This window comes from Chrysemys picta, chromosome 3 (assembly GCF_011386835.1).
Source record: "Chrysemys picta bellii isolate R12L10 chromosome 3, ASM1138683v2, whole genome shotgun sequence".
Classification (NCBI taxonomy): Eukaryota; Metazoa; Chordata; order Testudines; family Emydidae; genus Chrysemys; species Chrysemys picta.
The window spans coordinates 202,646,688-202,668,949 of record NC_088793.1 but is presented as its reverse complement, the minus strand read 5'-3'; the positions used below and the strand labels follow the sequence as shown (position 1 = coordinate 202,668,949).

At 48.6% G+C, this 22,262-nt stretch overlaps 1 protein-coding gene across 8 annotated transcripts in view; it reads left to right on the top strand.

Moving 5' to 3' along the window:
* The window catches only part of RRBP1 (ribosome binding protein 1), a 55,957-nt gene extending 33,695 nt beyond the window's left edge, over positions 1-22,262 (top strand). For 4 of the 8 annotated variants that reach the window (XM_005287452.5, XM_065589807.1, XM_005287454.5 and 1 more), the window contains 17 exons: positions 1,031-1,169; positions 2,042-2,229; positions 3,277-3,314; positions 4,769-4,859; positions 5,658-5,750; positions 6,579-6,671; positions 6,775-6,855; positions 6,997-7,086; positions 7,940-8,032; positions 9,360-9,431; positions 9,659-9,754; positions 12,090-12,173; positions 15,421-15,513; positions 16,895-16,978; positions 18,833-18,931; positions 20,294-20,437; positions 21,767-22,262. In XM_005287452.5, the coding sequence (XP_005287509.2) occupies positions 1,031-1,169; positions 2,042-2,229; positions 3,277-3,314; positions 4,769-4,859; positions 5,658-5,750; positions 6,579-6,671; positions 6,775-6,855; positions 6,997-7,086; positions 7,940-8,032; positions 9,360-9,431; positions 9,659-9,754; positions 12,090-12,173; positions 15,421-15,513; positions 16,895-16,978; positions 18,833-18,931; positions 20,294-20,437; positions 21,767-21,805 (1,617 nt within the window). In that variant the 3' untranslated portion in view covers positions 21,806-22,262. The remainder of the gene's footprint in view (positions 1-1,030; positions 1,170-2,041; positions 2,230-3,276; positions 3,315-4,768; positions 4,860-5,657; positions 5,751-6,578; positions 6,672-6,774; positions 6,856-6,996; positions 7,087-7,939; positions 8,033-9,359; positions 9,432-9,658; positions 9,755-12,089; positions 12,174-15,420; positions 15,514-16,894; positions 16,979-18,832; positions 18,932-20,293; positions 20,438-21,766) is intronic. The other 4 variants (XM_005287455.5, XM_065589808.1, XM_065589809.1 and 1 more) reach the window with 1 other exon arrangement.

Genomic DNA, 22,262 nt, shown 5'->3' with positions numbered 1-22,262 from the left:
TTGCCACTTCTTGATGTGGAAGGATTGTACTCCGCCCAAACCACACAGAAAATTCCACTGAGCCGAACACACTTAACCGTAATAACGTATCGAGTCCCTCTGTTCCTAGCCGGCTGAATTCTATAGCTGCTTCAGCTACACATCTAGCGTGTGCCATTGGCAAGCAAAATAAGCAGGACCTTCTTGCCATGGGGAGCAAATGCCCTTCCCCTGGGAACCCTGCCCCCTGACGGGGTGAGAATGGGCAGCAAGAGCACGGTAACTGAGGGGACGGGGTAAAGCATGAGACGTTAGTACTGAAACAGACGGATCTTAGGCTAGGAAGGCTCTCGCCAGCCCCTTGAATTGTTCCCAGCACAGGAATGCAGGACGGAGATTTCAGCACGGACCATGCTCCCTACCCCGCTGGCTGGGTAAGCAGCTGTGTCCTGGGCCAGCTGGAGTTTTGGGGTTGACTTTAAAGGTGGCTCACCACAGTGGTTCATCACCCCCAGGCAATTTAAAGGCCTGGAGGAGTGAAGCCCCCAGAGAGACGCATTGCTTCGGAATGAGAATTCCCAACAGGAAACATTCTTCAATAAGACTTTATTTATTTATTTATTTATTAATTATTTTGGACCAGCCCTAAATTTCAGATGTGGAAACTGTGCACACCTGACGTGCACGTGGAGTTTCCATGGTCGTGCACGAATGGCTAGATGCATTGGCATCCCTAGCTATCCGGCTTGTGCCATGTTGGAAATTGTAGGCCCGCTTCAAAAATCTCACCCTAGGAATATACAGAAACAAGCACGGCCCAAAACTGGGGAATGGGGGGGCGGGTTATACACAGAACGACGTTGCTGTCAGCTGAGGGAAGGAGACCATTGAAGACCATTAAGCACTGTGTGTGTGGATGCTTCCTGCCTGGAGAATGCTGGGGGAGGACTGGGTTTCAAACCCCAGCTTGCAGACATGCCATGGGGCTGCTCTTTCCAGACTGGCTTAGTGTCTAGCACTCTCTTTTTTGATTTTTCTCTCCTTCCTGCAGACTTCTCAAAAAGAAACTGAGGCGACGCTGCAGAAGAGGCTGGATGAAGTCAGCGAGGAGCTCCGCAAATCCCAGACCAGCTACAAGAACCTGCTGGCGGACACGGAGAAGGCGAAGGACCAGCAGCAGAGCATTGCTGGTGAGAGGACGCTGCAGGGACGCCCAGGAGTGTGCGCACGCTCTGACCTGGAGCTCAAACGGTGCCCTTAAACTGCGGCCTTAGCCTCGCGAATGCGATCGCGTTCCTTTCTGAAGCCGAGCAGGGCGGGCCTCTGTGTCTGAGTTTCGGCGGCTGGCCCAGCGGGAGCGGGGACAATCCAATGGTGATCATTTGGTGGCCTGTGGGTGCTGCTGGTGAAGCGGTGAGAGCAGGAGTGGGGAGAAGCGGGCTCTTGTGGGGAAAGGCCCATAGGCGCTCAGGTGGGGTGGTCCAGAGAGGGGCAGCTGCACTAGCGATGCCGAATACGCAAGAAGACGGGAGGTTCCCAATTTTAGCCTCTCTGAGGCTCCGTCCTGCCTGGCCGAGGGTGTTGCGCTAAGGGCCTGACTCCCAAAGCTGAAGCGCTGGTGAAGTCGTTGCTTTATGTGACGTGCTGCTGCGCCGTCACAGTTACTCCTGCCTCGGGGTGGCAAGCAGGTGACTCGGCTGCCTGCATGTTGAGGTCTGCATGCAAGTCCGGAGCTCAGACGTGCCTCTCGTAGACCCGCAGCCTGTGCCATGCTTTTGGCATGGTAGATCCTCCACTCCCCCTTGCGCTAGAGGACAACAAGCGTGTGCTCCCTGCTGTATCATGCACAAGGACTTGCAGGTTAAAGCCGATATTTGGGGTGTACTTTTTGGCCAACCATCTTGTCGAAAATCCATCACTCTTTCACTGCAGTGTGCGCTACAATGAAACACGAGCATTCTTCCGGGTGAGCCTGCAAATAACCGCCTGCTATCTCTCTCCCTCTTTGAATTTGTGCACATCTAACTTGTCTCTTTCTCCTCTACCCACCGTCCTCTGGCAGAGTCTGAAGCCAAGCTGCTGTCCTATGAAGCAGAGGTGAAAAGTAAATCGGAGGAGCTGAGCAGCCTGAAAGTGAAGCTGCTAGAAGCCAGCTCTGAAAACGAGCGGCTCACGGAGAGGATCAAATCCATCGAAGCTCTCCTGGAGGCAGGCCACGCGAAGGAAGCGGAGAAAGACGCAGACTTGCAGGTCAGAGGCTTTGCTAACATCCCAGCACCATGGTGGTGGTCCCTACATCTGAAGAGGAGAGCAGGTCTGGGATGAAGGGTGACTTATAGCATTGCACTCACCATAAGCGTACTGGAGATGGGGGGTTTTAGAGGGCTTTATTCCTTCACCCGCTCACTACCCCGGTCTTTCTCGCGTGAACAGAGAGCAACAAGACCCGAAGTCCGAAGGTGCAAACAATTCGATGTTTATTGGGGTGAACTTCCAGCAGGCATGATTCCAGTTTCCTTCCTCAGTGTCCCCCTTCCCAGCTCTGATGCCACAGAGCCTGGACGGTGTCCCTGTTCCCATTCCCCCCTTCCTGATTGATTGCAGACTATATAGTAAAACTTGAGTTCTGCTTAGCTATACCTTAACCAATCATTTGACTGAAATTTAACTAACCAATCCTAACATATTGTAACGTGATTATCTAACCAATAATATCCCACCACCTTAATTGGTTTACACCCAACAAAATTAATTATACAGCAGACAGAAACAATCTCAGAACCAGACAGAGGTTATACAGACAAACAATAGGGAAGTGGGGGCTACGATGATAGAACAACAAAGAAATGAGGATTTCACACCCCAGCTATTGAGAAGTGAGTTCTTGCCAGACAGGATGCTATCAAAGTGTTTTCTTTAACCATCTAGGCTCTTCCCTTTCTCTGGAGGCGATAGATTGGATCACGTTTTTAACAGCCCAAAACCGCCTCATTTCAGTGTGACTGGTGAGGACGTGACTATTCGCTTCCCAGTTTACGGCTGCCTCTGGTGTTTAGCCAAAGGCCTTAGCTTAAGAACAGGGCCTCAGACTGTCACAGTGAGAGAAGGCCCTTACACAGGCAGGCAGTGATGTTGATTCTTTATACCCCTATAACTAGCTAAATGATAAACATATACCTAAATTCTTAAACTATAGGCCTTTACAGACAGGCCTGAATATCTATATCCTAACTGGGGGGCTGTCCTGTACTGTGTTTATAATGCGTGTAGTAAAGGCAACCTGTGTCTAATTTTCAGGCAGCTAATCAAGCAGAAGTGAGCCAGCTGCAGTTAAGGTAAGACCGGTGAATGTACCGATCTCTCCGTCCATGTGCTAAAAGGCTGCAACAAAGGAGTATGGGCCGGGATTCCTTTCCCCCAACTTTCCCATGAGCTGTTCATGTGCTGACATTACTGGGGCACAGTCTCCGGTCTGCTGTCACGAGAAGGCACAGTTAAATTGAGTGCTCTAGGTGACTTCTGGCAGGTGTAGACCATGGGAATGTTGATTCGAACACTGGCCTATAACAATGGCTAGTCCATTTTGAAGTGATGCTTTTCGCAAATGCACATACAGCTGAAGACCTAAGGTGCCTTTTTAGAGCTGACTGGCATAGTAGTTCTGTAAAAGCTTCCCGTTTTTGAGAGATGCTGAAGTAGAGGCCAATTTTGTGTCAATCAAAATGAAGTTTGCCTGCCAATCAGAGCAACTTCTCAATACCCTCGTTGGAAAAAAAAAAAAAAAGAAAGAAAACCGATTGCAGACTTCCTGAAAATAAATAAATAGGCGTGACTTTTCAGCCTGGGTTTATGCCCACAAACACCCATTGACTGACTTAGCACACCAATCTCTTACCTGAGTGTCTCCGTACAACTCTAAGGTCCTTGGCTCAAAACTTCCAGAAGTAACTAGTGATTTGAGTGCTTCAGTTTTTGGGTGGCTCCTTAAAAGGGACCTATAGGTGGGTGCCCGATGCTGCTGGGAAAACCAGGCCCCCTTCAAGGTACCGAGCTGATGGACAGAAACCGTGGCACCCAAGTAACTAGTCATTCCTGAAGATTTGGGCCCTTCACTCTTAGTAGCCATTTTTGAAAAATCTTGGCCTAGTTTAATTTCAGACAGAGGTGAGCTAAGAGCAGTTTCAAGTCCTGCGTCTCACCCTACAAAGTTCATGGCTTGACAAATTGCACTCTTGTTTTGAATGCTTGTTTTTCTTTCCTGGTGCCGTTTTGAAGACCCACCTAGCCAGTTTCTGATGACACAGGAGAAATGGTATAGGTAACTGTACTCAGCAAACTAGTTCTAACTTGGGCAATGGTATTCTGTCCTCCCAAAAAAATCTGCCTGCCATTTGCTTTGGGGAAAGATCTTTGTTTTGTTTTTATTTTAAAATAAAGAGAGACCCCAAAACACACTGGTGTATATTTGGTGGAATCTCCATCACTGGATATTTTTAAGAGCAGGTTAGACAAACACCTGTCAGGGATGGTCTAGAGATAATACTTAGTCCTGCCATGAGTGCAGGGAACTGGACTAGATGACCTCTCGAGGTCCCTTCCAGTCCAATGATTCCGTGTTGCTGCTGTCACAGTCTGGCTGCATGCCACTGGGGTCTGCAGAGACTTCTGGCGCTACATCGCTGTTCTGTTAGCACTCTGGGGTGTGTGGGGGAATTCGATCATGACTGCTGAGAGTGCATGGCCTCGGAGATGAGCTCCGCTCCAAACACTCCCTCTTGTTTCATTGCAGACTTCAAGCGAAGGCTGACCAGGTCTCCTCGCTCGAAAAGGAAGCTCTGGAGCTGAGAGAGATAATCGAGCAGCAGAAAACGAAAAACAACGTGAGTGACTGGACGAGCCGAACTCTCGTTCTGCCAGCGCAAACCTGAACAAACCCCTGATTTGCACTTGACCAACAATTGGGTTTTAAAAGTTGCCCGATAAAGTTTAAAATGTAGCGTTGGGCACGGCAAAGGCCTAACTTCTGTGCGCCCTGAGGGACGCTCGTCTCTATCCTAAGCACCTAGGCTACTGTTACCCTTGCTAGGAGAGAAGCTGGCTGACTTCCAAGTAGCAGAAAGCTAAGTCTTTGGTGGGGGAGTGACAGAGGAACAAACGAAGCTGCGGTCTGGGCCTGGCAGCCCTCTGGCTGGGTGGGGGTGGAGAAGGGATTCCAGCTAGTCGAGCTGCCTCTGTAGGCTTAGTGTCTTCATCCCATGAAGGAACGCTAGGAACAAGGGCTGGAGGTCACTGCGGGAGTGGGGGAACCACTGAAGCAGGCCAAGCTGGATCTTAAACAGGCCTTTAGGGGATGCTCCCAGCCACTGGGAATGGGAGTACTGATGAGTTGGCGAACGGGCCTCCTTCTTCCCACCTTGCCAGGAGACTTGATGGGCTGTCACTGCAAATAATGAGGTTCAGACCTGAGGGATTAGCCTACTGCAGGTGTATCTCAAGATTTAGGAGTTGAAGCAAAATCTGGTTTCTTAAATGGGATCATCAGACATCCCCCCCCCCCCCCACCCCCGTGATGTGGCTCCATAACTTCCAATAGTGGCAAGTAACATCATGCTAAGCAAACCTTGTGGTGGTCTCCATGGCAGCGTGTGGCTTATTCCTGCGTGCGTCTGTCCCAACAGGATCTTCGCGAGAAGAACTGGAAAGCAATGGAAGCTTTGGCCTCGGCCGAGAAAGCGCGGGAAGAAAAGCAGCTTTCTTTCACAAAAGCAAAGGTGAGTCTTGCTTCAATCAGTAACAAAGGGGAGCTGTTCTTTGGAGCTGGATTCTGCTGCCGGGGAGCAGCTACACGATTAGGGGCCTGTTAATTTTTAAACTGAATTTCAGCATCTCCGTTTGCAGATTCTGTTTAAAACCTGTGATTACTCTCTGTGCGTGTTGACCCTTTAGAGCTTGTCCAATAAAAGCTTGCCACAATTGGTTACGTTTGGGGCTTGATCCTGCAACCTCCACGCGTGGCGAAGGAACAGTGCAGGGAGACTGAGCTCTACCGTGAAATGATCTTTTCAACGGTGGTCTCCCATAACTTACCTCCCTGAACTCTTTGAAAACAAACTTTGTATGGAGCTGTTGGTGTTTTCCCCTCTCAATGTTTGTGGTGGTTAATGTTGGCGTGTCCCTGGTGATGGTGTGGGAAGGCAGCGGTCTCGTAACGTTCTGTAAATGTTATGATGCAAGGAAGATGACGCAAACGGCTCGTCAATATTTCCGCGTTTCTGACTCCTCCAAAGATGTGCACTGTCACTGCCCGGGATGCTGACGTAATCAGATGTACGTACGGGCGTCTCAGAATGGGAATTTGACTCCTCCGTTCTTGTGTAATTAGCCTCGTGGAGATTTGTGCAAGTTTTGTTGTTTGGGCTCTTTTCCCTCCCCTCTTCCACAGTGACGTATCGACTACAAAACAAAGGCCAGGCCCTCAGATTTGTATAAATCAGCATCACGCCGTTGACCTCGGTGAAATTAGAACAGCTGGGATCTGTCCCCAGCTGAAAGGTGCTGGCTTAAGTTTATTTCATGAAAACCTACGTTCTCTCGTTTAGGAAGATTTGGAGCAGCAGCTCAGTGCAATTCAGACGCAAACAAAGCAGACGCTGCTTTCTCTCTTCCCACAGATCACTGTAGCTCCACAACAGGTAGGCACTAACCTTCTCCTACTTTTGGGAGGTGATCAGACAGCTGTGCCAGTGAAGGACTGGGATAGATCAACTGACACTCTGTTTTTATTTGTTTAATCAGGCTTATGCGGAGTGGCTACAAGAGTTTAAGGAGAAGAGTCTGGGAATGCTACAGCAACAGACCGCTAAAACAGAATCTCTTGTAAGTGACCTCTTAAGCACTGGGCAGCCACGCCCCAAACATTTGCTTTCTGTGGGCATTGGGTGTAAACATCAAAGCTAGCAGCAGCTATTCGGGGCGCGGTGAGAAGGGGGAACCTTATAAAACTCCTTTTTCTTTCAGGATTCAGCACTTCAATTAAAAGAAGCGGAAGAGGCGCAGAGCACTTTACAAGCAGAATGTGAGCAGTACAGAACTATTCTTGCTGAGACGGTAGGTTAAGCCATTCTGGCCGTTTCTCCTCTTCGCTGACAGTACCACTCCACCTTTCTTGCCACTGACTTTGCAACAGCCAAACCGTGCCTATAGTCGCTGAAGACATTGTACAGATGTTATGCACGTGAATCTTGCTGCCTTTGTTTGGAGGCTTTTGCAGAGCTTGGTTAAAAATATTCCTCTCCATTTCACTGTCTGATTACATCTAGCCTTCTTATTTCTTAGTGTTTACGCTAGAACTGCCCTCGTAAATTCTACGGCTCTGCTACAATATGGTCTGAGAACATCCTGTGAAAGGGGTGGTCTGGAGCAAGTAGAGGCAGGATGGTGTAGTGGGTAAGGTACTAGCCTAGGGCCAGGTCTACATTACCGCCTCTCGGGGAGGCGGATTAACTGTGCTGATGGGAGAAGCTCTGCCATTGGCTTAGTAGGGTCTTCACTGTAGCACTGTATGTGAAGATGAGCCCTAAGAGGTGGGGGACCTGGGTTCTCTTCTTGACTCTGATGCTGACATACTGTGACCTTGGGTAAGTCAGTTCCCGCCGCCAGTGCCTCCGTTCCCCACACACCCGTAATCAGGTGCTCGATACAATGTGAGAATACGCCCAGCAGTATGGGTCCCTTCCTCCCCTAGCTTTGCAGAGACAGTCCAGCGCTGAGTCAGGCAGGAGGCTGCTTCTCTAAAGAACCTAGCAGCCAAGCTGACCTATCGATTTTAGTGGGAGCTGGACCATGCCCTTAACTCTCTGCCTTGACAGCAGTTTGAATGCCTGCCTTGAGTGCTCTGCCCCAGTGAGCCTTCCCCTCTCCGCCTGCCCAGTCTCATGCCCCGTTCCTTCTCCCTTGGCAGGAAAGAATGCTCAAAGACCTGCAGAAGAGCGTGGAGGAGGAGGAGCATGTGTGGAAAGCAAAGCTAACAGCGTCTGAAGAGGAACTGCAAAAGGTGCATCCTAAAGATTCTCGCCTGTGTGTGAGCAGGAATCCCTGGGGTGCTGGCTGCCTAGAGGTGCTGGGAACCAATGGGCTGGTGACACGTCTAACGCTGTAAATAACACGAGGATCGTAATGGGCCTCAATCTATGAAAGGCGAGGGCTTTAGAGGTCCCTCACTAGGGAGGGGCACATCTTTAAGGCTCTAGGGTTGAACTTGGTGTAAAAACAATTTAGGTGATTCTGAAATAAAGAACCAGGGGTTGAGCAGTGAGCACCCTCCCGCACATTGGAAAGTTGGTGCCTGTAGCTCCAGCCCCGGAGTCGGTGCTTATACCAGGAGCCGCAGGTTGGCCACCTCTGCTTTAGTGAGTGTGGGAATGAAGGGGTGTTGCTGATGTTTGTGAGACCCTGCCTGGGCATACTACTTTATAAAGGAATTTAAAATGTCCCTCTAAAAAGATTTTACACTGAAAAGTGACGAAGTACCGCATTGTGGAGTTCAGTATTTGTGTCAAATAGATAATGTTAAATTTACTCTGGTTACAAGGGGTGTGTGTAATTCCCACTCCCGTGACCACCAGAGTTTTGAGAGAAGCTGGCTTCTTTTCTTTGATGGCGGTGCATGAAATCAAGATTCTGCTGGCCATATTATGTTCTGTCTTGCCTGTGCGGGTAATGTGAAGTTGGTGAGGTTGCATGGATGTAGCTGAGCATAATATGGCCAACAGATTTGTCATGGTTGGTGACTAGAGTTGGTCAGGAAATGACGTTTTCCTCCTGAAAAACAAAAATTGTGAGCGGTGGGGTTTTTTTATATTAATTTTCCTTTGAGGTTTTCATTGAAAAACTCAAACTTCAAAAATGTTCAGTTTAAAACCAAAAAAATTTCAGATTTTTTTTTTTTTATTTTTTTATTTTTTTTGGGGGGGGGGGGGGGTTCTTCAGCAAAAATTTTAATGCCCTCAAAAAGCCACTTTTTCCATCAAATGCGGCCAACAGAAAACATTCTATTGACTTCAGTGGTGACTCGTTAGAAGGGAGGAACCCAGCTTGACTCTCAGATCCTTTGCTTGGTTTGCAGGGATGACTGTATCGCCATCCTTATTTGGATGCTGTTAGTAAAGGTCCCAATCCTGGATCAGGAGCCCAGTTGTGCTAGGTGCTGTACGAATGCAACAAATGGTCTCTTCCCTCAAAGAGTTTACAGGGTAACCCCACTGTGCCATTTTAGTCGCTTGTAGGAGACGTTTTAGAGGAGAGTCCAAGCTGGGAAATGCTGCTTACTAACACTTTATTTCTTTATTTTCCATTTTTTGGGGGGTCAACGCTTGGTGTAGTCACAAGTCCAAGTGAAATCTCTTGCAGAGGCTGTGGACCAGCTGAGGGTAGAGCTCCAGAACACAGATCAGGTATGGACATTCTCACCTACTCCAAAAGGAAAGGGTACTGATTTCTGCTGCACCCCCGGAACTTCCCTTTAATGTTGCCAGGAGAGAGGCATTATAATTTCTTCTCAACCCCTCCGGGGGAAGGTTGGGAGAATTGGTCTTGCTGGTCTAGAGAGGCTAGATATGCAAACAGATGAATGCCTGCATCATTACCGATCAAGTCACCGTGCTCTCCTTGTTTTAATCAGCTGAAGGAATATACTTCTCTTCTGGAAGCACAGCTGGAAAATCACTTGGAGACAGCCAGTTCCGAACGCCAGAACTACACAAAAGAAGTTGAAGCAGTAAGTGTTGGTCATCTGTTTGGGGGAGGTGGGGAGAGACTAAAGCTAACCAGGGCCAGGGATCTCCAGAGCTTTAGTCCAGTGGTGCTAGCCGCAAGCTCATCCTTCGCCTCTTGGAAAATGCTTTAGGTGGTATCTGCCTAGTTAACAGCTGGGTCCATTCCTGACTTGAAATGCACAGAGTGTTGTGTAGAAGAGTCTCTCCTTCTGAGGTTTTTAAACACTCCTCGCCTTTCTGAATGGCTGATAATTAATTCCCCTGGCGTTAGGGTTTAGAAGGGGCAGATAAATGAAGCCATAGGTGTCAGAAGACACAGAGGGCACCGCCCACTCCTCTCCCAGCAGACCACCAGGCTTTGTCTTAACATCAAATCTGGTGTTTGAAGACAAGCAGCTGAGTTAACTTTAGGTGGGACTAAGCGAGAGCTGCTTGTGTGCTGAACAGAGTGAGGGGGTTTGTTCGTGTGAGAGCGGAATTCCTCAGTCATTCGTGGCTTTGCAAAGCATAAAGGAAACCTTGTGTCTGGATGTAAATAAGCCGTCTGCCGTCCGCCTTGCTAAACTAGCCGGCCAGGTGAGGGGTGAGATGCCGAAGAACTGCTTAGAACAGACAAGTCTTCGATTTGCAGCATAACTCTCTGGAGGATTTGAAAGGGAAGGAGTGGCTCCGAAATGGGCAGCAGGTTGGCATGGCGACCACTAGGTCCTGGCTGGACCTGCTACGCCTTCGCTAGCCAGAGATGCGGATCCTACTTCGCTAGCCTGCGTCTGCTCACAGAAGGACAAACAACCTCTTTAAAATGGGCTTTACAAGACTTCAGGCTCTCAAACCTGTTTTTTTTTTAAGGTGCCTCAGGGAGTTGGGCACCCAAGTCCTGTTGAATTGTAGTGGGAGTTGGGTACCTAACAGGCTCTTTTGGTGATCCAGCCATAGATCTCTTTCAAGATGCTGTCAGGAAAAGAGGCTGCTTTCTTGACTGATGATTGAGCTGTTCTGGTCTGTCTGGTGGTCCTAGCCATCGCACCATAAATATACATGGTTGTGAAGTGGGAGGAGAGCGGCCTAGTGTATTTGCAAACCAACTAGCGAACAGGAGCAGCAAACAGGCGAGATTTGCGAGGGGTTCTCTGGGTGCAGGAGGAGTGACTACGTGAGCTTGGGGGTGGGGGGGAGTGAGATTTTGTTTGTGTGCTTGCTTGGCGGGTGCTTGCTTGACGTTTTTCTAGTGTGGTCTGTTCTAGGGGCTGAGTGCTGGGCCTAGTGGCCTGCTGGGCAAAGCTGAGAGCTTTCTAAGGTGGCTCTAGCGTCCCATCCTCTGATCCCTTGACAAGGGGGCCGGGCTAACTCGGGGAGATCAGTTGATAAGTGCAAAGTAATGCACATTGGAAAACATAATCCCAACTAGCTCTACAAAATGATGGGCTCTAAATTAGCTGCTACCACTCAAGCAAGCTCCTGGAGTCGTCCTGGATAGTTCTCTGAAAATATCTTCTCAATGTGCAGCAGCAGTCAAAAATATCAACAGATTGTTAGGGACCCATAAGGAAAAGGCTAGATAACAGAACCAGAAAATATCCTAATGCCACTATATAAATCCACGGTACACCCACACCTTAAATACGGTGTGCCGTTCTGGTTGTCCCATCTCCAAAAAGATCTATTAGAATTGGAAAAGGTACAGAGAAAGGCAATGAAAATGATTAGGGGTATGGAACAGTTTCTGTCTGAGGCGAGAGTGAAAAGTCTGGGACTGTTAAGCTTGGAAAAGAGACAACTTGGGCGGGATATGCTAGAGGTCTATAAAATCATGACTGGTGTTGAGAAAGTGCGTAAGGAAGTGTTATTTATCCATCACGTAACACATGAATGTGGTCACCAAATGAAATGAATACGCAGCAGGTTTAAAGCAGACCTCACACATTCAACCTGTGGAACTCATTGCCAGGGGATGTTGTAAAGTCAAAAGTATAACTGGGTTTAAAAAAGAATTAGAGAAGTTTACGGGGGATAGGCCCCATTCATGCCCGTTAGACATAATGGGCAGGGACACAACCCCATGCTGTGGGTATCCCTAAACTTTTTACTAGCAGAAGCTGGGATTGGATGACAGGGGATGAATCCCTTGCTAATTGCCATGTTCTGTGCCTTCCCTCTGAAGCATCTGGCACTTATCGCTGTCGGAAGACAGGATACTGGGTTAAATGGACCTTTGGTCTGACCCAGCACGTCCATTCTTATGTAACTGATACGCTGTTTCTTCTCCCTGCCACTCCAAACACCCAAGCTTCTTCCAGACGCTAACACAGCTGCTGACTTCCCTCTTCTTTTTTCCAGTTGAGGCAGCTCTTCTCTGAATCCCAAGAACAGCTGGATGCAGCAAAAGCAGAAGCACAGAAACAAAGCCAGGAGCTTGCACTGGTAATGGCTAATTGCTAGTTCATATCTAACCTAAGGTCGGGTCTACACTTAAAAGTTGTTGTCTCTCTAGACTCTCTTGGTTAGGGGTATGATTATTGTTAATGATGGATCGGTACAATCTGTAGAGTGACTGCAGCTATACTGATATAAAGGTGCTTGTACCTGCGTATCTTTAGAGCTTGTCTACATGGGAATGCTCCAGATTGTTCTGAATTAACTTATAAAGTGGATTAAAGTCCCCTTCGTGTTCAGGAATAGCTGTACTGGCGTAAAGCACTCTTATCCTGGCATAACTCTGCCAACACTAGAGGGGATTGTAGCACTTCAGTTATACCCGTACCTCTCTAACTCCACAACTTTCTAGTGTTGACGAGACCTAACGGAGGCGCTCTTCGGTGGAGAGCGGCAGCCTGGGAAGCTGCTGTTGTAAGCTGGGGTTAGCTGGAAGGGACGTACAACTCTGGGACACTGATGAATTTCCCAAATCTCCACAGAACTCCGCGTGGGGTCGGACTTCAAGTATGTCCAACTCCAAGTGCCCGTCGAACCATCTGCCAAGGGGATTTGTATTTTGAAAATGCTGAAGAAGGCGGCGAAGGGTTTCACACCATGAAACTCTTTGCGATTCTCATCGTTGCTTTCTTGATTAGGCCAGATTTTTCAGGGTGCCAGCTATGCCGGATGAATCTAAGTAACTGTAAAATATATACAACCCAGCCAAGAGTTAAGTGCTACTTGGTCATCTTCAGAATGTCAAGGAGTTACCATGCGAACTAACTCTCTGGGCACAGGGTACGATGCTCTCATGGGTCCAGGGATCAAATAACAAATTGACTCACTCCCTGTACCTTGCGCCCCTACACAACTATATTAGAAGAATGTTAAGGTTGCGAAGTCTAGCATGTAAATTGGGAAATGCCAGTGTAATCTTTTCATCGATTTTTAAGGCCAGAAGGGACCACGCAATAATCTAATCTGACCTCCTGCGTAACACGGGCCAAGGTTGCAAAGGTAGCCTTAATTCTGGCATTTCCTATGTTCAGAGTGCTTGATTCTACAACCTTAATATTATTTTAGTGTAGAGTGTCTGTCTAATACATATGTGCACACATTCCTTTTTTGGTTGCAATTGGATTTGGTAGTAGGTCCCCTTATGGGAGGGCGTCCAGGGTCCTTCAGATGTCCTTACAGATCATCTGTTGGCTGAAGGAATCTTACTTTGGGTTCCTTTTGAAACTGACTTTTCTGTATGTAGGAATTCGCCATTGAAATCTATGAAGGTTGCCTGTCTGTCTCTGAAATGGGGGAGGTTTAGGTTGGATATTAGGAAAAACATTTTCACTAGGAGGGTGGTGAAGCACTGGAATGGGTTACCTAGGGAGATGGTGGGATCTCCTTCCTTAGAGTTTTTTAAGGTCAGGCTTGACAAAGCCCCTGGCTGGGATGATTTAGTTGGGGATTGGCCCTGCTTTGAGCAGGGGGTTGGACTAGATGACCTCCTGAGGTCCCTTCCAACCCTGATAGTCTATGATTCTGTGAACCTGTTTGATCAATGTGATGTGACTACCCTGTAAGAAGGGGAAGTGTTAAGAAATTAACAGGAGTGCCACTCCGAAGGGTTAAGAAATCATGAGGTGTGCCTTAAAAATGCCGGAATCTTTTATGCTGATTCTTATTTGCTTTCTGAGGTGGGAACCTTACGGCTCACGTCTCAAGCTTTTCTTTCCCAATATGAGGGCTAGAAGCTTTATTTTATTTTTATTTCTTTGAACGAAAACTGTGCTTCTCACGTCGTGGTGTAACTCCAGGAACTTTGGAGTTTGATATTGGGAGACTCGTGATAAAAGCCTGAGGGTTGGTTACACTTTGTAAATGGACGAGAGCCGGGCAGTTCAAAATCTCCCTCCACAATGCACCAACTGGTGTCTGGTTATAGCTTCTTTGGAATAACGAACGCCTCCCCTGCACTGTAAGTCTATCCATTTGGATCATTCAGGTAGTTGTCACAGATCTATACCTGCTGCTGAGGAGTAATTAAGCCATTTAAACAGGGAAGCGGTTGCAGGTATTTAGCAACTTTGTATTTTCATCGAGCATCTCTTTCCCCAGAACAGGACCCGTTGTAAATCTTCTAACCTTCAAACCCACGTCTCCGTAAAGGGCAGCGCCACACGGCGGATGGGCTGAGCAACTGCAGGGCTCCTTGGCGGACTGAGCAGAAATAGATGCTGGCTTCTCTTGATAGCCGCTGCTGTCTCTGCAGCTGTCATTGGAAATGTTGCTCTTCATAACGGAAGTGGAGACAACTTAAAAAATAAATGTCCTTAAACAAATGCAAGGAAGGTGCAGTGTCCCTGCTCAGACCCAAATTTTTGCCTGCATGGCTTAGAAAAAAATTGTAGAAAGACCCCATTTAGGACACTTTTTTCCCTCCCCTCCCCCCCCAACATGTTTGAGTCATTTTTGTGTGATAAGCTGCTACCCAAGGAGTTGTCCCACTGTTACTCTATTAACTGCCTGCAGCGTGTTGTATTAAAGCGATTTCCCCTGCCTTTTTGTTGCTATTGCACTGTGAATGTCACCTGTTGGAAAGCAAGACTGACTCTATCAGCCCCACGTTCTCCCTTTAATGTTACCGACTATCCATTTATTAACTACTGTACTCCAAAACCATGGACTGAATGCCCCAATCCTCCAGTTGGCTTCACCTGGATCTGATCCTTGTGTCTCTGAGGAACCCCAGGAACACATGTGAACACAGAAGTCTGAATGTGGGGATTCCACTGCAGGATCAGGGTCTGTTCTTGTAACTCTTCCATAGGGTTGAGTACTCGTGACAGGTGAATTTCACTGCTGGAGGTACCTGGCGAACCCCATCCATACCAGTGAGGTTGCAGCTGTTCTCATGTCACTGAGTCTGATCTGATAAACTTTGAACTGTTACTTTTGGGCGGTTTCAGGAGGACGTTCCGTGTTTGATCTTCATGGATCCTTTCTGGGATTTCCGACAGAGCGCAGTGGGATTTGGGTGTCATCCCCTTAGGCAGCTCTGTGAATCTCTTCCCCCGTTGCTCAGCTAACTTCCTGTTGACTTGTTCAGGCAGCAGAACAAATCTGACTGCAGCTGCGTTCCTACTTTTGCTGGCCACGAGGCGCGTTTTCCATTGGCCGCCCTATCTCAAAGCTTCGCCCGCACCTTGGCTGCCACTGTGTGTCACTGAGCCAGGCTTGCTGGTCCTTGTTTCAGGTCAGGCAGCAGTTGAGGGAGATGAAGAGCCATGTGCATGATGGAGAAGCAGCTGGGTTGCGGGCTGACCCAAGCGAGTGCGAGCCCCTCGAGGTTAGGGCGGTGAGACCACTGCACGCTAAGGCACTGATTAACGACTGCACTTGTCCCGTCTCCCGCTCGACACCTGCATGATCATTGTATATGGCTTCACTGATGACTGTAGAATGTGTGTGTTGTGCTGTTTCTGTGGGGCTTCTATTGAGGTGGTTAATTTTCTGAACTAGATAAGGGAGGGGAACAAGCTTCACGTAACAAATATTCTTACCATGGCCCATTTGTAAAGAGAGGATTCAAAACACCCACTTTCTTATCGTAGTTCTAGTGGGCCCCAGCTGAGATCAGGGCCCCAATGTACTAGCTACTGTACAGACCGCCCCGCCCCAGAGCGCTTTGTTCAAGTAGATACCATGCAGGGTAAGAGGAAGGAAGTGGCATTACAGATGGGGAGGACTGATGAAGTGACTTGCCCAGGGTCATGCAGGAAATCTGTGGCAGAGCTGGCAATCCAGCCCAGATCTCCAGAGTCCCAGCTCAATGCCTTAGCAGTGAGACCATCATCTGATCACTTTCTGAGCAGGAATGAGGTCTGGCTTTGAGCAGTGCTCTCTGCTTTTGAGACCTCCTTGGTCGAGGACAGTGGGCTGACCGCTGGGCTTAGTGGCAGCAGTATGCTTTAGGGGATCCGGGGTCGGAAGATGGGCAGGGAGTCCTGCAGAGTTGATGCACTGGGTCCTTGAAGTGAGGGAATCCATTACACTGCACCCCATATACTCTCTCTGGCTGGCTTGATGGGGTGCTGTCTTGTCTACTGAAGGGGTGGGCAGTCATCATATGAGGCCCTGGAGGGTGGAGAATTCTGGTCTTACAGGACTTCTTGGGCTAAGGATCAGAATTCAGAGGGGCAAGGACTTTGTGGAGGATTGGATTTCTAATCTCACTAACCAGAGTTGGGTTCCAGGAATTAACTCTGAGAGTCTTTCAGCCTAACCTTTCTCTCCTCACTAGCTTACTGACCCCACAAGCTGTGTTCTCTGCTCTTTGAGTCTTAATCCTTTCCATTGTGGAGTTTTCCCCAAGGTGCTGTGTTGCCCAAGTGGTGGGGAGCTGTCAGATGAGACAGGTGGGGTCAGTCTGCTCTTGGCCTTTGCAACCAGTTCCAGTTCAAGTTGCTGGGGCTGGAACAAGGGTGGAATATAGCACCAAATTGGGCAGAGACTGGAAGTGTAAAACTACTGGCTAGAAATTTCCTTTGGCTTAATCTTGGAAGCCTTTGGGGATTAGAGATCGGAAGCAGGGCCTGGCAGCTGCCCTTCAGGGCTTTGGGGAAAGCTCTAGAGTCCGTCTCTGTTTATCTACATGTAGCAGGCTTCAGAGTCCCGTCTGCTCCAGTTGATCTTTCCGATGTTGCTGATTCACTTTGGTTTCTGTGCAGTTGAAAACGCAGCTGGAACAAACTGAAGCAAACGTGGATAACGAGCAAGAGCTGAGGCAGAAGCTAGCGCTGGAGTTTGAAGAAGTAAGTTCAAACCTACGTGCGCATGGGACTCTCTCTGGCCTGCTGTCTGTGACAAGGGATTGGGGGCTTTGCTTCCCTCCGGACAGAAGGTCTGCGTTTAAACCGATGGAGGAGGGAAAGTCCCTTTGAAAGGCTGTATGTGATCACCAGCAGAGCAGAATGTTCATGATGCCGGCTCTTCTGCGCTGTTAATATGGGTGGGATTGCAGAAGGCCAAAATGGATGGTGGTCATCCCTTCTGGCCTTTCATCTATGCCTATTACTGACAAAGACCTAAAACTGAAAGCAACAAGTTTGGTCCTTTAATCACCTTTTACCTGTTGTAAAATGCTGGTAACGAGCCAATGAGTTTCACTTTAAACAGTGAAGTGCTCTCTCTTTCCCCCTCACCTCCCATTTGGGATTTGCCTTTTTAGCCGTGCTCACTTTTTTTTTTTTTTTTTTTTTTTTTTTTTTGAAACTTAAGGCAGTGGCTTGCTGCTGCAGGACTAAAACTGTAGCAAAAAGAACATGGTCCAAACACACATCTCCAATCCCTCTACCTGTTTCCAAGCGTCCTCATAATCCTAAAAGGAAACTGTCAATGCCAAAGAGCTTATATGGGCCACTTCCTAAATACCGGTCGTTCTCCTGGTTGGCGAACAGGAAGGGTCTAAAGCTGCAGTAGCAAACCCGTGAGTGTTTATTTTGGAGAGGCTCTTTCACCTACAGGTGGCAGTTGGCCTGTGTTCTCCAAGTGACTAGCCTTTTGAAGGGCTTTCATTTGCGGGTACCCATGTTGAGGCATTTTAAAGGGGCAGGGGCTTGGCACTTTGACAGTTTGGGGATCTCTTTGGAAGGTTTCAGATTAGACGCCAGAGTAGCTAGTCGCTCCTGAAAATCTCAGCAGGTTTTACCTGTCTTGCGGGACTGAAACGGTTCCTCGGTCATACCTCTGTCAGCCTGTTTCACCCCGTGCATTTGGTCTATTTCTCCTCGCCAAAATCTTTGGGACTCCCCTAGCCTGCTTGTCTGCCTCTGGGCTGCAGGAAAACGACTCCCACAGTCTGCTTCTGCTGGGTCAAGTTGGCTGTCATTGGAACTTCTTATTTTTTTTTTAAGCAGCTCTGCAAAAAAATGGAAAACCAGCTTGAATTTAACCAATAGGACCCTGGCCTATAGTTGGGGGGAGACCAGGCTGGCTGCTTCTGGTCCCAGTGCTACTGGGGAAAATACGACAATGTCCCACCCAGCTGCTCATGGGGTGGTGGAAGGGCAGAACACAGGTCTGCTCTGGGCGCACCTGCTAGCCGGTTAATTCTAGCATTAAATGAAGGCTGTTTGAAATATTGCCTTGGCCTGCCTCTTTCCAAGGAACAAACCATCATGGCTGTTGGGAGGGGCGTGGCTGTAGGGAGATCTTTAAAACTTCCTGAACCTGATATGAAAAGGCGTATGTGCATTTTACTGGCAATCTTGCACGCACAAGCAGTACCAAGGCCTGCAATGCATCGGCTAGTTTCTGTTCGCAGCCTGCCACGGGTACGTGCAAACCAACGCCACAAGTGGGGAAAATGTAGCGCATGGTGGTCATGAAGAGGGTTTATCTTTAAAATTTAAGCTGAGATTAGCCTGAGATGGTTTCTTAATGTAGCCAGTGAGAGCAGTGTACGCACTGCAGTGTAACTTAACTCTGCGCGGCTGGTGAAGGATAAATGTCGCTATACCCACTGCCGTGTGGTGCTGGGATTCTTAGCCAGCTGAGTTTGCCCTCTCCTCTTCTGGGCCCCTGTTCGTCCTGTCTGCCGACCACCCGTTTGATTCTCACGTATCCTAGTAAGGTAGGACTGACCTCTCCACTTCCTGAAACCGCAGGCGCAGAGCTCAGTGTGCAGTTTGCAAGCTGAACTGGAAAAGCTGAGATCCGCTGCAAACGTAGCGTCCTCGGAAACGGAGGAGGTTCAGCACCTGAAGGTAATTCCCTGCACACGCCCCCTCGCAGCACGGGGCCTGCAAGGCCAGGAGGGTGAAGGGCGCCCTGGGCCAGATTCTGGTTCCAGTCTCTGTCTGCTGCTCCGGTAGCAGAACGGTACCACCGCAGGCTGGGGGAGAATTCTCTAGCTTAAGGACCTAGCCCTGTGAGGGGGCAGGGTCACTGCGTTCAGTGCTGGCAGCCGCCGGGCCAGATGTAAACTACGAAGCGGGAAGTCTGGGTGCCCATAGCAGCCCAGAATACAGCCCTGCCCTCTGATGCAGCCCGGAACCGATCCCAGCAGTGCGGCCTGAGCAGCACCGGCGGGGGGGGAGAATAGCTCAGTGGTTTGAGCATTGGCCTGCTAAACCCAGGGTTGTGAGTTCAATCCTTGAGGGGGTCATTTAGGGATCTGGGGCAAAAATCTGTCTGGGGATTGGTCCTGCTCTGAACAGGGGGTTGGACTAGATGACCTCCTGAGGTCCCTGCCAACCCTGAAATTCTATGATTCTATGCTGTGCATTAAGGGGGTATGTTTGCCAAGCCAGGGAAGGGAAGCCATGTGCAGGGTAAGTAGGGGCACCCTCGCTGCGATTGCTGTGGTCCCTGACTCGAGCCTGAGAGCTGGCTCCTGAAGCCACTTCTCATGTCGGGCGTTGCACTGTTTGGGGCTTCGTCTTCCTCGTGTGATGTCTCGCTGCAGCCGGCTTGGGCTTCCCAGGCTCGGGCTGTGGGATCTGGCCCTTGTAGGGTGGAGGAGGAGGAGAGGAAATAAGACTCCAGGGCTGCTTCTCCCTTCAACCCTGGCATCGAGTGTGGCGGGGGTTTAGGTGAATCCGAGCCCCGTCCTGCCCATTCCCATCGGTCCATGGCACTAGTGGGGAAGGAGCAGCTCTGAGACTCTGCCTCTGATGGCTAGAGACTGGCAACCACCATGTCGTCCTCCGACACCAGTCGGATTCATACAGGAAGGAATGGGGCCTACTGACTGTGCTGGACGGGGCCATCCATTGCTTTGGCCCCATCACAGAAGGTGGCTAGACAGTTGGTGGGGAGATGAGATGAGATCCTGGCCAATGTCTGTTGTGCAGAAGCAAGTCTGGATTCTATGTTCCTGCACAGAGACTCTCACTAAGGGTGACCGACCTGTGAAATGTGGGGATGAGCATCAGTTACATCTAGAGGGAACTGAGCAGATGTTTCTCCACTGTCAAACAAAAGCCAGAGTGCAACCCCATAGCAAAAATCTCTCCAGGGGCTCTGCGAGGTGGGAGTGGCCTGACACTGCTGCTGCCCTGTGTCCAGTGATCGGTAAACGATGGATCTAGTTATCGCAAATAATAGTTTACTTCAATTGTGTGCAGGAAAGACTTGAGAAGGAGAAGAAGCTAACAAAGGACTTGGGACAAGCCGCTACCAAACTCCAAGAGCTATTGAAGATTACCCAGGGACAACTGGCCAAAGAAAGAGAAGCAGTGAAGAAATTGAAAGAGCAGCTTCAAGAAACGGTATTGCATCTGTCTCCAAATGGAACGTAGTGGTGTGCAGATAGAACCAGGAAGCCATAACCGAGATTGGGACCCCGTTATGCTAAGCACTGCACAGACACGTAGGAAGGGACCGTCTCTGCCCTGAAGACCTTAGAGTTGAAATACATGAATCAAAGGGTGGGGAACGGAGACTCTGAGATGAAGTGATTTGCCCGAGGACGCAGGGAATCCGACAATTGGCAACAGAATCCAGATCTTCCAAGTCCCGGCCCAGTGCTTTAACCATTAGACCACCTTTCCTATTCAAGACGTGCATAATGTGCAAAAATGGGAACTTTACAAGAGGAGCACTCATACACTGCCCGGGCTGAACTTAGCGGTGGCAGAACATAGAGTAGAGAAATCCATTTCCCCTTATCAACTTTTTCAACAAAAATTCAGGTTCTGGACAGTATGACTGTTGTTCGCAGTCGTAGTGTAGCCATGTTGATTCCAGGATATGAGAGACACACGGTGGGTGAGGTAATCTCTCTTATTGGACCAACTCCTCCTGGTGGAAGGGACCCATGAGCTCCACAGAGCTCTTCTTCGGATCTGGGAAAGGTACTCGGAGCCTCACAGAATTTAAGCTTCCAGGCTCATCTTTTGAAGGTGCCGTGCAGGTTTCCTTTGAGTATGAGGATTGAGAGGTCAGATATGGAGTGATCACTTTATAGCAAGTGTTCATCCACAGGCAAGAAGTGTGGTTTTTTTGGTCTTTTTATCGTTTTCCTCTGTGAGTTCATTTGAGAGTATAGTTTTTGTCTGGTTTTACACATGTAGTTGTTGAGGCATTTGATGCACCTTCTAAAGATGAGCTTGGGAACTTAAATTCATAACTCTGCTAGACACCAAAAATTATGGATTCAATAGAGACCTTGGTTTTATGTCTCTTTCTTTTCCTATGAATGTAGATGTGTTAATTACCCCCTTCATTTTGAATGGTTTCTTGCAACATGTGTTAACTCCTTATGCTTAATCTCTTCCACCTTGTATTTAGCTGTGACACCATTTCCCAGACTTGAGGAAAAGCTCTGTGGAGCTCAAAAGCTTGTCTCTTTCACCAACAAAAGTTAATCTGACTGCATGACCAGGAGGCCAGATCTGGCCTGTAGGGCATTTGTGTTAACATTGCTGGATCAGGGGTTCTTTGAGTCGAATGTTGAATCCTGCCTCTGCCATTATGATATTGACGTAATTGTTAGATAAAACCCTGTCCCTAGGAATACCTGCTTACTCAACTACTAAAAACATAATACATGTTCTATATACAATCCTATAACCTGTTCTGCTCTTTCTCACTTCCAGGGGGAAGACAACGGTTCAAAGGAAGGAACTTCGGTCTGATGGGTCTAAGATCTAGAATTTACTATTCCACTTACCAAAATGCCTTACACGTTCCTAAAAATATATGCTCAGTTCTTTGCCGATAAAGACACACAAGCCATTAGTGACCCCCCAAACCTCCTAGTTTGAGATTTAAAAGGATCCAAGTACACACTGCAGACGTACATCTGTAAAGGAATTTTCATACTGTTTTTTTGTAAAACTGAGTTCCCTTGGGAAAGCCCTGACTGGGTCAGCCAGCTGCTTCCAAGCCTTTACCTTCTGTAGTAACAGAATCCATGAATGTGCGAAAAGGGAAGACTCTGTGTGTGTTCATCGATCAGTGCAATTTTTGTCTTTTGGAGTGAATGAAGCCTGGAAGGTACACGGCGCCCCTGTTCGTCGTACCAGGCGGCTGTTGGCAAGTGTCCTTGTGAATTTCTGGATGGTAATGCAATTAAACCAATGGTGTAGCTAA